The following is a 12,954-nucleotide window of genomic DNA, read 5'->3' as shown; positions in this document are numbered from 1 at the left end:
CCTCCAGACGATGATGGAGTGGCTAATAAATACCCAATCAATCTGCCTTTATGCTTAACTGACTATAAACAAATTGTTAAGCTGGTCTTGTAATGTTTTCTGTAACACTATTATTATTTTTATTATTTCTGTGGAATAGCCTTTTCCCCGAGAGCAGCTTAAACTGTTAAATTATCATTGTTGCAAAACAGAGATCTCTGTAAGAGTTTGTATACTTCATGTTCATGTAAAACGCCTAAATTTGGCAAATGTACTGTTCTGTATCTCATCCTGGAAATTTTGTTCAATTCTCGGGACTTGAACTGAAGACATCTGCCACACTGCTTAGCTTGAAAATGAAGTTAAGCTTGAATGTTGCGTCATTCTAGGCCCATGTGAACTTTTTAAAACTCCAGTGGCGCCATCACTCCAGAGATGGGCCTCGCAAGATGTCTATTGTTCAGATAGTTCCATTTCAACCATGCGCAACAACACTGTAACGGCAGCTTCACCACTAATCCATCAGACTCAGGTGAAGTAGATAGCTTAATGTTCAACGTTGAGAGGGGAGCCAGTTAAATAGCGTGCGATTGTTAGTCTCTTTGGAGTCTCAGTGTCTGGTAGCTGATTTGTAATGGAAGTCTGTGTATAATACAAGTGCTTGTTTATACATACATGTGTGCATATTTATATATATGTATATAATATGAGTTGATATATAGGAACATATGTAAAATAGCTAATAAGTTAACATATTATATTATGTGATAATGATGTATACGACAATTTATTTTAATTATTATATGTATGTATGTATGTATGTATGTATGTATGTATGTATGTATGTATGTATGTATGTATGTATGCATATATATATATATATATATGATCAGTGAGTGATAATTAATGAAGTAGTGCATTTGATAAAATAAGTTTAAACTTCTTTGTCCTCCTATTTTTTCTACTTAATTTTTAAAAAAAATTTAAATGTTCAAAATAAAATAAAGATCATACCATAAAATATCATTTAACATCAAACATAACATGATTGACCACAAGTGAGATAAATTCTGTAACTCAGGAGAAGAAGATAAAGGAACAACACAACAAAGAAATAACACAGGTAAAAATATTGCCGATAGAAAATTATTATATCTGTATAATAAATAAAAAAAAATCTTGTGCTTCTTTCATTAGTTCATCTGCTTTCTTAATTGTAAAAAATCATAAATCTAAATACAGCGCTATATTTTAGGGTCTCATCTTTACTTAACGTACTAAATCTGCAATTTTTCTCCAACTGAGCTCCATCAGAGTGTGCTGCTTTCATGTTCTGCTGTATTTTCCTGTTTTCCCACTAACCTCTTGCCTTGCCCTAACCTCTCCTACTCCCACTACTCTTGCTTTCACTGTTTTCTTTTCTCTCATGCTTTCTATGCTCTCTCTCACCCTCTCTGCCACCTACACTGCACTCTCTTTTCTTAATCCTCCTCTCTCTCTCTCTCTCCCTCCCTCCCTCTCTCTCTCTCCCTCTCTCACTCTGAATATGCTGTCTGCCTCAGCTGTTCTCAGTTGCACTGTGTGCCTTGTGCTGTGGGGACAGGGCAGGAGCTGCGCTGAGTGGGGCTGAACTAGTCCAGAGCAGTGTTAAGTAGAGAGGGAGAGAGAGGTAGAAACAGTGTGAGAGAGAGAGAGAGAGAGAGAGAGAGAGAGAGAGAGAGTCAGTGCAGATTGTGCTTACCAAGCACACTGGATTAACAGCTGAAACAAACTGGACCTGTTTTTCTGTCTTTAGCTGAAGGTAGAGACTCAGCGGCAATGTGGATGGCTGCGTAGACAGAGCTGCACGCCGGTCGGGTAAAAGGACAAAACTATGGCAGTCATACCCTCGCACTCCTCCCACAGTTCACTGTGGTGAAGATCTCTTATTTGTGCTCAGAGTGGTCAAGTTTACCTTGGACTTACTGGTGTGGAGGGCTCACTTGCAGTGACATTGACCCATAACCTCCAACTCTGCTTTGCAGGTTCCGTCTCCCCTGGACTTGGACTCTAATTTTGGCTTTTGACCCCTGGAACAGGAAAGATTTTTTTTTATTATTATTATTTTGGCAGGGGACGAGACCCGCTGAGAAACCAGCCTGGACTGACCCACCAGCGATTACGAATAAACGCCGGGCGGCAGGAACATTTCTTCTTCTCGACCAGATCTGAGACTGACCGCTCTGGAGGCGTGCATTTAATAGCCCCAGGACCATGGGCTCTCTCTGGGGCAGCGTTGTGCTGCTGTGTGGGGTGCTTCTGCTCAGGACGGAGGGCAGCGGAGCCCAACAAACCAAGAACAACGTCCCCCGGCTAAAACTCTCCTATAAAGGTGAGTTTGTTGCATTTTTATTATCTGTCATGAATGTCCTAAATTATTCAGCTCTTCACTGTTCCATCTGAAGTAGAGCCTGCAGCCTTTTCTTCTTGATCATGCAGATTTAAAACCCCCAAACCACATAAGGTGTACTGTAACAAAGAGACAAGCAGCACTGACTAGAAAAGAAGTTGTAACCGTGAGATCCCCGATGTCCCTGTGGGGCACCTGTAAAAACACAAAGTAAACATTGTTGAAAGATTTATTTACAAGACTTGTCAAGCTTTGCGGCTTATCAGCCTGGTGCTGTGTTTGTGCATTGTGATGTGTGAGACAATTTGCATGTCAGTGCAAGTTCCCTTTTAATGTTCATCCAGTCGTGCAGAAAAGTCTTCCAGATATTTTATTTATGCTCCGGTTCATCCACTTTAGCTGCAAAATAAGCATAAATGTGTTTTTTTCTCATGGAAACCTTGTGGCAGTGTTTAGAAAATTGTCCAGTGATACAATCAGCCAGGACTAGTAAATAGCAATTAATGATAATTAATAATTCACCACATGTGCTGTCATGCCAAGAAGAGTGCGGTTTAGTGGTGTTTAGGAAAGTAACTCTTGCCAGATCAGAGGAAGCGCTCCTGAGTGTTCTTTACCGAAGTCTGTCTCTGATGCTCGCTCTCTTCCTGTCGCTCCGTCCCTCTTTTGATCAACTGCTGTTGTCAGTTGTTCGATGAAAAGTGGTGCCAGACATGGACTCCCTGGCAGTTAAGCGTCATTCATCCCTCTCTCCGTTCCATTCTTTTTCTTTTTTTTTTTTTTCTTCCTGGATGTCATTTTTCCGCTCCGCTTTTTCCTGCACGGTAATTATGCTCAGGATGAATGGTGCAGGTCTGTTTCAGCAGATGGCTTTTCCCAAAGAGAAATGCTTCTCGCTCAGTGCTGGGAGATCCATAATTATACACACACAAGCGTGCACGTACACACACACACACACACACACACACACGGCCATCTGTAGATAGCTAATGATACCTGTGAGCATATCAGTCACTTAAAACAACATGCTGTCAGTTTGGCGGAACACGCCCATGCGGTTATATCTCTATTAGGCGTCAGGCCTTCAGGTGGCCGGCTCAGTTATTTGGCTGCCATCTCCACACTGAATTTTTCCATTAGAGCTCATTCACATTTTGTCTGGTGGGGACAATATCTGGCACCACCCTTGGCTTATGATGGTGTGCAGGTATCATTTTCATGCCTGCAATGTGGTGGAAAAAATTATTCACATAATACTGTAGAATTTCATCAAACGTTATCCACTGTAGGTCCCTTTTGGCAAGTGACATGGGATTATTGCATTATGAATCATTTATATCACCGTATAAATTATTTATTACCCCTGTGATAGGTGAAGCAGACTCTGATTTACTTGCGGGGAGGAAGAAATCAGATGATTTCACAGAGCGGTACCTGCCCAGACAGCCTGAGAAGTCGCCGAGTCCCGAGCACAGATCATCTGATCGGTGACGCACGGGACTGCGAGGTGAAGGGAACTCTGACCCCTGCAGGTCGCTGGGAATACTGGGGAAAAAAATCGGTCCACATGGATGCACGTGTGTGGGTGCAGGAATCCACACACATCCAAATGTTTTTGAATCTACCGAAGACTTAAGTCTTATGAACTCAGCAGGGAGGTGTTTATCTTGAAAGCGTGGGTCTGACCGGCAGCCTGCTCCCCCACGGCATGAACACAGTTGGGTGCTCTGAAGCATACATACCAACTTTACTGACCAACCACACACACACACACACACACACACACCTCCCTGCACAACCCCAGGAGATTCCAGCAGATCTTTTGAAAGTGAGGGTCGAGGGGCAGAAGTGCAGTGGAGTAGGGGGAAAGATAACAATGGTACCCCACTGCTACCTAAACATGAGCTAAGGTCCAACTGTATCAACAATTAAGTGACTGGGTGATGATGAGGTGCTGGCAGGCCGGGAGTTTACAGTAAGCCACAGGTTGTATTTGACATAACTGATATGAGATCGATTCACACCCCCGGGGGAAGCGGTATCCTCAGGGGAGTAAACAGACATCCATATGGTTCACAAGTTTATGGGCCACAAGAGGTAGAGCACATGTTGTTTACTGTCCGAGGAAGTGAAGAGAGGGTGCTTTAGTTTTATAGGATATGGGTGTACTGCCAAAAGTACTCCTTCTTTTTGACCTGTCCACCCCTTTCCTGAGCAGAGCCAAGAGCACACACACACACACACACACACACACACACACACACACACACACACACACACACACACACACACACACACATATAGAGGCAAATCGATTCTCAGCAGCACCAGCTAACATCTTACTGTCGAATACCAAGAAATAAAAAAGACAATTTGAAAAATTGAAACTACTGCCCATGGTTTCACTGCCCGCAAAATTCTCCCTCTAATAGTCATGCAGTCAGCTGCTCGTGTTTGTGCGTTGTTCTGGTTTTCATTCTGTAGTTAATCGACTTCTACATCAGCGCCGGAGAACGGAGGAGTTCTCTTAAAGACTTTTAATCCATAAGCACGTTAAGAATCTTCGGAGCAGAGTTGGGTTTCTCGGGGTGTGTACAGTATAAACTCTGAAAGGCCCTGAATGGTCATGGGAGGGTATCCTATACACTCCGGAGGCTTTCTCGGGTTCTGGATAGTCTGTTCGCCTCCAAATGGAGGCATGTTTAGGATTTGTTCAGCAGTGTTTGGTTTGTGTTTGACTCTTTTTAACAGGGGGAAACTGTTGCAGTCATTTGACTTAGTCACATCTGTACCAGCTGCCAAGTGAGATGCTCTGAAGAATAACTTTACTTATTCACTGAATACGTCTGCTTACGTAATCCCCAGTGCCCGTGGGCCTGGCTGTCGAGCAGGCACAGTGTGATAAAGTGTTGGGCAATATGGTAAAATAAGTATTACAATATGAAGAACAACTTTTTTTATATGTACAAATAATGTGAAAATGCATGAAAAATCATATTTAAAACTAGAGCAGATTGCATAACTCTGCAGCATTTTAAGTAAATGAAGCCTAAACTAGTACATTTAAAAAACATACATAAATCTGCTTTTATTTAGATTTTTTTTGTTATTATTTAGATTGTACTCACTCGTAGATACCAGCCACCTAAATATGGCAATTTTTTTCATCCCCCCAACTTTTCTTCTTGTAGCAATTAATAAAAATGTCTAAAATCTCTCAAGTTTTATGGAGATCCGTTCAGTAGTTTTTGTCTAATCCTGCTGACAAACCAACTGATCAACTCTTAACTCTTACTGAAAAGTGCACGAATATCTTATAATTCACTGAATAAGAATTGGAAGACTCCAATATGTCGAACAGGCTTTTTCCTAGAATTTCCACTTGACACTGAACAAATTACTCGACTGATGAGGCTTCGTGCTGTTTCCCCCCCGGGCTGTGGATGAATCAGTGCCTGTCTTCACTTCAAGTGACGCAGTGATACTTTGTGTTTTGTCAGTGTGCAATCACACATTAAGTCATGAGAACGGTGAACATCAGCGGAGCTGCTGAACCGGGGCCAGAGATCAGTGTTCCCGTATATACAGTGCGGGCCACACGTGGGTTATTGTTAGGAAGTGTTTCTGCTTCTTTCTCAGGAAGCACTTAGATAACACTCTGTGTGCCCTCCAGTCGGGAGAGAGAAAGATGCGGAGAATGTAGGCTAAAAGAGTTTATTTTTATCGTTCTCACATGGGACTGTTGATTCTTTGCATCCATTCCATCTGCCCCCTTATCTCTCACTTTCTCTCTATTCCTCTTTCTCTCTCACTTTCCTTTCCTTTTCTTTTTTTCTCCTCCCGCTCCTCTGCTCACTCCGTCCTTCACTCACAAATTCATTGTTACAGAATGTGGTGGTGGCAGTGAGAGAAAGAGGAAAAAGGGAGTTGGATTGAAATAGAAACAAAGGAAGAGTAGAATAAAATTGTTTTTCTTTTTTTGGGGGGGAGGGGGAGGATGAAAGGGATGTGACAGAGAAAGTGGGCATAAAAAGGAAAGAAAAAACAGCTGTTGAAAAGCGACTTTTGCGGGATTCTCGACAGGCTGAATTTGGGGCAAAAGATACAATTTGTGAAATATGGCAGGGCGGCAGCTGACACCTGTTACTGGTCGCACATTTGCCTCCGCATCTGTTTCTTCCGTCTGCCAGGTTTGTTTGTCCGTGTGAAAGTGTCTGTGTCTCTTTTAATAAAGCCACGCAAGCACAATATTAAACCGGATTATTACGGTGAAAACTTTGTCACCAAGCTCGTATTGAGCCGCCTTTTGCAAAGAGAGAGAGAAAAATGAAAAAATAAAACTTAGGTTATTGGTCTGAAGTTGCAGGTGTTGCTTTAAATGCACCGGGGTGTCGACTCATTGTATGTTTAACCAGAGGGGACACCAGTTCAGACATGTATAGGCTCCGACCTCTGGCGTAGCACGAAAACATCCTGTTACTTTCCAATAACACACATACACACACACACACACACACACACACACACACACACACACACACACACACACACACACACACACACCGATCCACGCACAATACCCATAGAGTATCTGTCTCTGGATGAATAGCTTTTAATAACTTAGCAGTAGTCTCTGTTGAATGGTCTGTTGCCATGGACACTACTCCCATAGACAGTTTTGTGTGCTGTGTGTGTGTGTGTGTGTGTGTGTGTGCATGGTGGGTGGATGTGGCGATGCTGTTCTCCATTCTCTCACACGGGGATGTGGTTTGAGGAGAAGTGAAGTGCAGTCATCACGTCTGCGCAGTTTCCCTGCTGCTCCCCGACACTCTGCTGTTTATAAAACAAGCGCTGAATAAGGTGGGCGGTTAATTGTTTCCTTTATATAAACAGATTGCATACAAATAACACACAAACAGTGTTCAATATTGTCGGTGTTGTGTGCGTCGTTTTCCTTCCTCAGTGCGTGCAATTACCTTGCTGGTTGTCAGGTAGTTGGAAGGAGATTTGTTTTAATGTGCAAAAGAAAAAAAAAAAAAAAAAAAAAACCTGAAGTATTTCTTAGCTTCTGGAACACAAGTTAAAAAATATGGCATGTGGAGGACGACTTCTCTCTGTCTTCGTCTCTTCCTCCCACACACTGGTGCAGGTGAAAGAGGGTCAGAGGTAGCAGGTGGGTGTTATTGTTCTGTCAGTGAAGGGCTTATAGTGGATCTGCTAATGATTGATCACCAAGGCTACGGAGGAACATAAATCTGGGACACAGCTTTGGGCCGGGCTGGGCCGAGCTGTACTTTTTGTTTTTTTTTTTTTTACTGCAACTTTTTATGACCTTGAGCTTCTTTCCGGGCCTGAGACAGCGTCTGTGTTATGTGCAGCCCAATAATCCCTTCGTAAAAATTAAATTACTAATAGACCGAGATGATTTACCCAATAAAACACAAACAGAGTGATCCTCGGTAGCTGGTTTCAATTTAGGAAAACTTTAACAGAGACATAAAAAACACTTGATACGAGTCGTGACCGTCAATATCTGGAAGTATTTATTGAATCATAATTAAAATTGTGTAACTGTCTTTGGCTTGAATCACATGTCTTCGCCGCTTTTTGGCTGCTTTGACTTTGGAGCCGGGACCGGGAACCATCTGAGATCTGTTCCTTTACGAGTTTGAGAATACTTTCAAATCCTCACGGACTTATTAAGTCAAGTTAAGATGTCAACTTTGAAGTGTGGAGCCGTGAGTTCGTATTTACAGTGTGAGACTGTCCCGATCGGCGGCGAGGCAAAGGAAACCAACCAAGTCACCAAGACAATGAAAATAAAAACAGGGTGTCGACCCCATTGTATGTGACCGTCCTGTGTGTACAGTAGTGTCCTTGTGAACGAGGCATTCACATGGGCACACATGGAAAAAAAAAAAAAAAAAAGGTTGTGAGTGTCGGAGGCAAAATGTAAGAATGAGTCGAGGAAGTTTGTAACTGGAGCCAAGAGGGTCTCTGTTTTTTCCTTCCCCTGCCACAGCTGTGTTTCCTCACCTTTTAACGATTTTTCCTTTCTCCACTCGGGCTTATTTGTTTTTTTTCCATTTATCTAATAACCCTTTTGTTTTTTTCACCTCCTCTTAATTAGCTAGTGTTACTAGCATACTGGCCCCAAGAGTCAAAACAAAACAATTAGGCTAGACTAAAACACACAACATGGATTTGATTTACATTTGGGCAACAGTAATGTTTTCAACATGTATCTAATAGATATCTCCATATTATATATTATTTTAGACTATTCACAAATGACACTTTTATTATGAAGGTTTTAAAATACATAAATTGTAAATGCTGAAACACGTTGACTCCCACATTCTCTCCAGATGTTCCATCAACATCACTCCTGTCACTTCAACGATCCTTATTTTCTTATTGATCTGCTCTCTTGTGTATTAAATTAAATATTTTTAACCTTTCCGAGATAAATCTTCCAAAGTTCTGTTGGACAGCTTTCAAGCTTTAACCTGAGAGTTCCTGGTAAAAATGTGAGAACGTGGGGATGAGTAAAAAGCCGTTGGTGCGATGCCCCTCTCTCCTCCAATTTTCCTCTCTCTTCTCTCCAGCTTGTGTCCTCTCGTTCTCTCGGGTTCTGGCACACTTCAGAGAGGGGGGCATTCTCCTCGCTAAAACATTCATGAACATATTTGTTATTTACTCCCAGAGAAAGAGTGAGAGAGCGACGGAGAGAGAGAGAGAGAGAGAGAGAGAGAGAGCACCAATGGCACCAGTCTTCCTCTGTTCCATAACTCTCCACCCTTTTGTGTGGGTGGTCAATGGGAGGGGGTCACAGTGTGGTTAGACTTTGAGGGTGAGAACAAAATGTGAGAAGGACGGCGCATGAATGTGTGTGTGTGTGTGTGTGTGTGTGTGTGTGTGTGTGTGTGTGTGTGTGTGTGTGTGTGTGCATGTTCGCGCGCACGTGTTACACAAAAGGTGTGATAATGCCACGGCCATAATGCCACCTTTAGAGGTCGTTACGGTAATGAGATCCTCAATGTCTGTTTGTGACAAGTTCGGCTTTCCGCTGTGAAAGCAAATGTCGCTCCGTTGCCAGACTTGGCAGACTGTCGCATTACACTGCAAAACGTGAGCTGTAGCCTGTAGTAACGCGTCCTAATGGCCGATGTGGTTTTTCGAGTAATCCTGCAGCCTGGGCTATGAAGTATTAGCGCGGTCATACGACATGACATATTCCGCCCAGTTTTCCACAGCGAGCGCACCGAGTTGTGCTTGGCTCGGCCGCTCTGGTCAAGGTCACATCCCCGCGCAGACAGTCTGATCACTGGCTCCCAGCGCTGGCATTACCTGCCCAGTCCAATTTGGCTTGGCGGCGGTTTTTCACTAACTGTCAGTTGCCTCGCTTGGCAAAGCCGTGCAATTTCTCGTTTCTCCTAAAGGGAGCGGGAATCTATTGGAACACAAACACGACATTTACACATCAAATAAAAACACATAAAACATGCAGTGAACGAGGCTCTGACAGAAAAAAAAGAAAAAAAGAAGCAGACCGGTCTATTAGGGATGCAGCCAAAACAACCTAATGTAACATCCTTTAATGTATTCAGCGTTCCCCTCGGGGCATAAAGCAGTGATCCTCCAATTGTAACTAGACCAGTGAATGGAGAGGTGAACCTGTGGTCAAGGAAAACTCTGGGCGGTTGGAAATACTGAAAGCGTTTGAAAACTGAGGCTGCGTCTTTTGACAATCCTGCTGGAAACTTAACAAAGTAACTGAAAGAAGTTTCAACCTGGTGGATCTTTCTTTGGGGGGAATTTCGCGCTGCCAACTGCGATTTGCACAAAGTGATCATCATATTATGCTGATCATCGCTTTTTTGCTTTCCACTTCTCCCTGCAGAAATGCTGGAGTCAAACAACCTTGTGACATTCGAAGGCCTGGCCAACAGCTCGGCTTACCACACCTTCCTGTTGGACGAGGAGAAGGGGAGACTCGTGGTGGGAGCCAAGGACCACATCTTCTCTTTTAACCTCCTCAACGTCAGCAGAGACTATGCACAGGTAAAAAAAAAAAACAATCCCTAGTTTGATTTCCAGTCAGCCCCGTCCGCTGGTTTCCTCCATTATCCATTTATGACGACTGCGAGTCTGTTCGTGTTTTCCGACCGACTTTAATAACTGCCTTGAGTGTGCCTCTTCGTCCAGAGTGCCAGTCAGGAGCTCAGGTATCTCGGGACTTTTTTTTTTCTTTTCTGTTTCGACAGAAAAGTGCCTCATGCATATTTCAGACCAGGCCTGTCGCACACGATCACACGCTGTGCCAGGCATGTTAGCTGCTCTCTGCACACCTGGATGAATAATGGAGTAAACTGAAACAAAGTGGAGAACAAATCGCATTGTGACCCCTTCAACCCTCACATATACACATGCATGCGCGCGAGCTGCAGCTGTATCGGGCTGTTACATTGATTCTGAGAGGAAGGTGGGGGGGGGGTGATTCTTCTCTAACGTGCACAGGAACTGTGTTTGTGTTGCAGATCCCTTGGCCAGCGTCTCCCACCAGGAGAGATGAATGCAAGTGGGCAGGAAAAGATCTCTCGGTAAGAGCTAAAACCATCCATCTTGCAAGCGAGTGTCAGCGTTTTTTTCTTTTTTGCCCCTGCACTCCCACAAATGTTTTGAAAAAATGTCTTTGTTCTCTTGTTCTATAAAGGATGTGCAACCCTGCAGGTCTTGAAGTAGACCTCACCCGTAGCTGCACTGGGATTACATGCATATATGTGGATTTTTCTCCTGTGTCTTTCGGCTCATTTATGCCAGCGTGTTGACACATACAATCTGTCATATGGACAACACGCTGCACAGCTCACTACAGGTCTCATCATAATCTCAGGGCCAAGATTGAAACCATCGTTTGACCTTAATCACTTATCAAGCCCCTGGGCACTCCACTTAATAGAGTGAGGCCTGGGAAATCACGGCGCTGTCTGCCAGACCTACTGGTATAACATTGCTGCATGAATAATGGCCACTGTCATATATTCAGGGATCACAGGCATTAGTGTTGCCGTGTTATTAAACTGTCATTTTCAGTGTTGCTCTCTGATTTTTTTGTTCGTCCCATTATTTTTAGGCTGACCTCAGGCAGCACATCAGAACTGGCCTTGATTCCTTTGCCATGAACCAGTGGTGAAAAACAAGTATTTGGATCCTTTGTAAAGCAGCATTATGTAATGTTTTTACCTTAAAATAACCGCTTCAAAATCATTTTGATGGTACAAAGTCTCGTAATAGGTGGAATGGTCTCTCTGTCACAGCCAAAATGCCCATTTCTGCATGATGTTGCTTTAAGTAATGGTGAAATATACAAGAACTGGCCACCTACCAAGGTAACAGGGGCTAGTTTATGATCAGCTGACTCTAATTAGCGGACTTGGGCCACGGAGCACTGGCGATGTGTTTTGGAGGATGCCAGTATCATCATCACCTTATATACGGTATATATGTTGAGAACCACATAGATCTAACAACTTTTCATGAGCCTCTAGTATATTTTGTGACAATGAATTGTCCATCCAAACCAGTAGGGTTTAGAAGTAGTTTGTTTAGCTAGAGAAGGCAAGAATCATTTCTCAGCGGATAAGGGAAGACCTAATTATTGAATAACAAAGCCAACCTGTTTGTGAATCCATGGTTGCCCTGGACAGGAAGCACATGACAAATCTAATCTAAAAAGTAACTAAAAAGTAAAGCTGTTAGACAAATGTTGGGGAGTAAGAGAAACAGTTCAAGCCACCGAAAAATGGAAATACTCATCAAATTTGTACTTAAACAGAGCTTGAGTAGTGGTACTTGGTTACATTCCACCACTGATCCTTTCAAACAGGATAATAATTCACCCCATTTAAATCTTACAAACTGGTGTTACCTAATCAGATTGCAGTATTTTGGCCAGCATGCCTAATGGGACCTCAACCTCAGTCAGTTTATCTGATAAAGTAAACTACATTAGAAGCATTACTCCTGTCATGCTCTACACTGTAAAATAAAACAGAATTACCTCATCATTTCCTAAAGCTGCTTTTATTTGTTCAGGATATTCCTTTATTAAATTTGATTAGCTTGATTTAACGCTCGATCTGAAACAAGAAGTCTTTCCTTGTGGCCTGAAGATCCAGGTTTTTGTTTTTTTCAGACTCCTTACCTCACTCAACCCTCGCATGACAAGCCAAGCATCACATCTCCCTGTATCTGGAATAGTGCCGTTTTTTAAAGCTGCTTGTGTGGTGTGCTGAAACTCTGTGTAAACACACTGAGAGGTTGTCTCTGCTCCCCGCGAGCTGTGTTAGGAATTCTATCTTCGACGGGGCCCTAAGGCAAAAACGCTGGAATGTAAAAATCGTTGCGATGCCGTTTGTGCCTCAGTTCACCGGCTTGAGCGTTGGACAGAACGGGGCAACGCTCTCCTGCCCTTCTGCCCTTCTCTGTGGCTGATTTGAAGCGCCGCAAAGTCCTTTTGTATGTTTTCTGTAAACACTGAGGAGGGGATGAATACGCTGCCCTGAGGGGTGGTCTCTCTGTTA

The 12,954-nt window shown here is 43.2% G+C and overlaps 1 protein-coding gene across 3 annotated transcripts in view; it reads left to right on the top strand.

Moving 5' to 3' along the window:
* The window catches only part of sema3ab (sema domain, immunoglobulin domain (Ig), short basic domain, secreted, (semaphorin) 3Ab), a 45,775-nt gene that overhangs the window by 17,349 nt on the left and 15,472 nt on the right, over window positions 1-12,954 (top strand). Inside the window, exons 2-4 of one of the 3 annotated variants that reach the window (XM_037108294.1) lie at window positions 2,004-2,350; window positions 10,272-10,432; window positions 10,909-10,971. In XM_037108294.1, the coding sequence (XP_036964189.1) occupies window positions 2,233-2,350; window positions 10,272-10,432; window positions 10,909-10,971 (342 nt within the window). In that variant the 5' untranslated portion in view covers window positions 2,004-2,232. Of the gene's footprint in view, window positions 1-2,003; window positions 2,351-10,271; window positions 10,433-10,908; window positions 10,972-12,954 lie in introns of those variants that run through there. The other 2 variants (XM_037108295.1, XM_037108296.1) reach the window with 2 other exon arrangements.

This window comes from Acanthopagrus latus, chromosome 8 (assembly GCF_904848185.1).
Source record: "Acanthopagrus latus isolate v.2019 chromosome 8, fAcaLat1.1, whole genome shotgun sequence".
Lineage (NCBI taxonomy): Eukaryota > Metazoa > Chordata > Actinopteri > Spariformes > Sparidae > Acanthopagrus > Acanthopagrus latus.
This window is presented reverse-complemented; position numbering and strand designations above follow the sequence as displayed.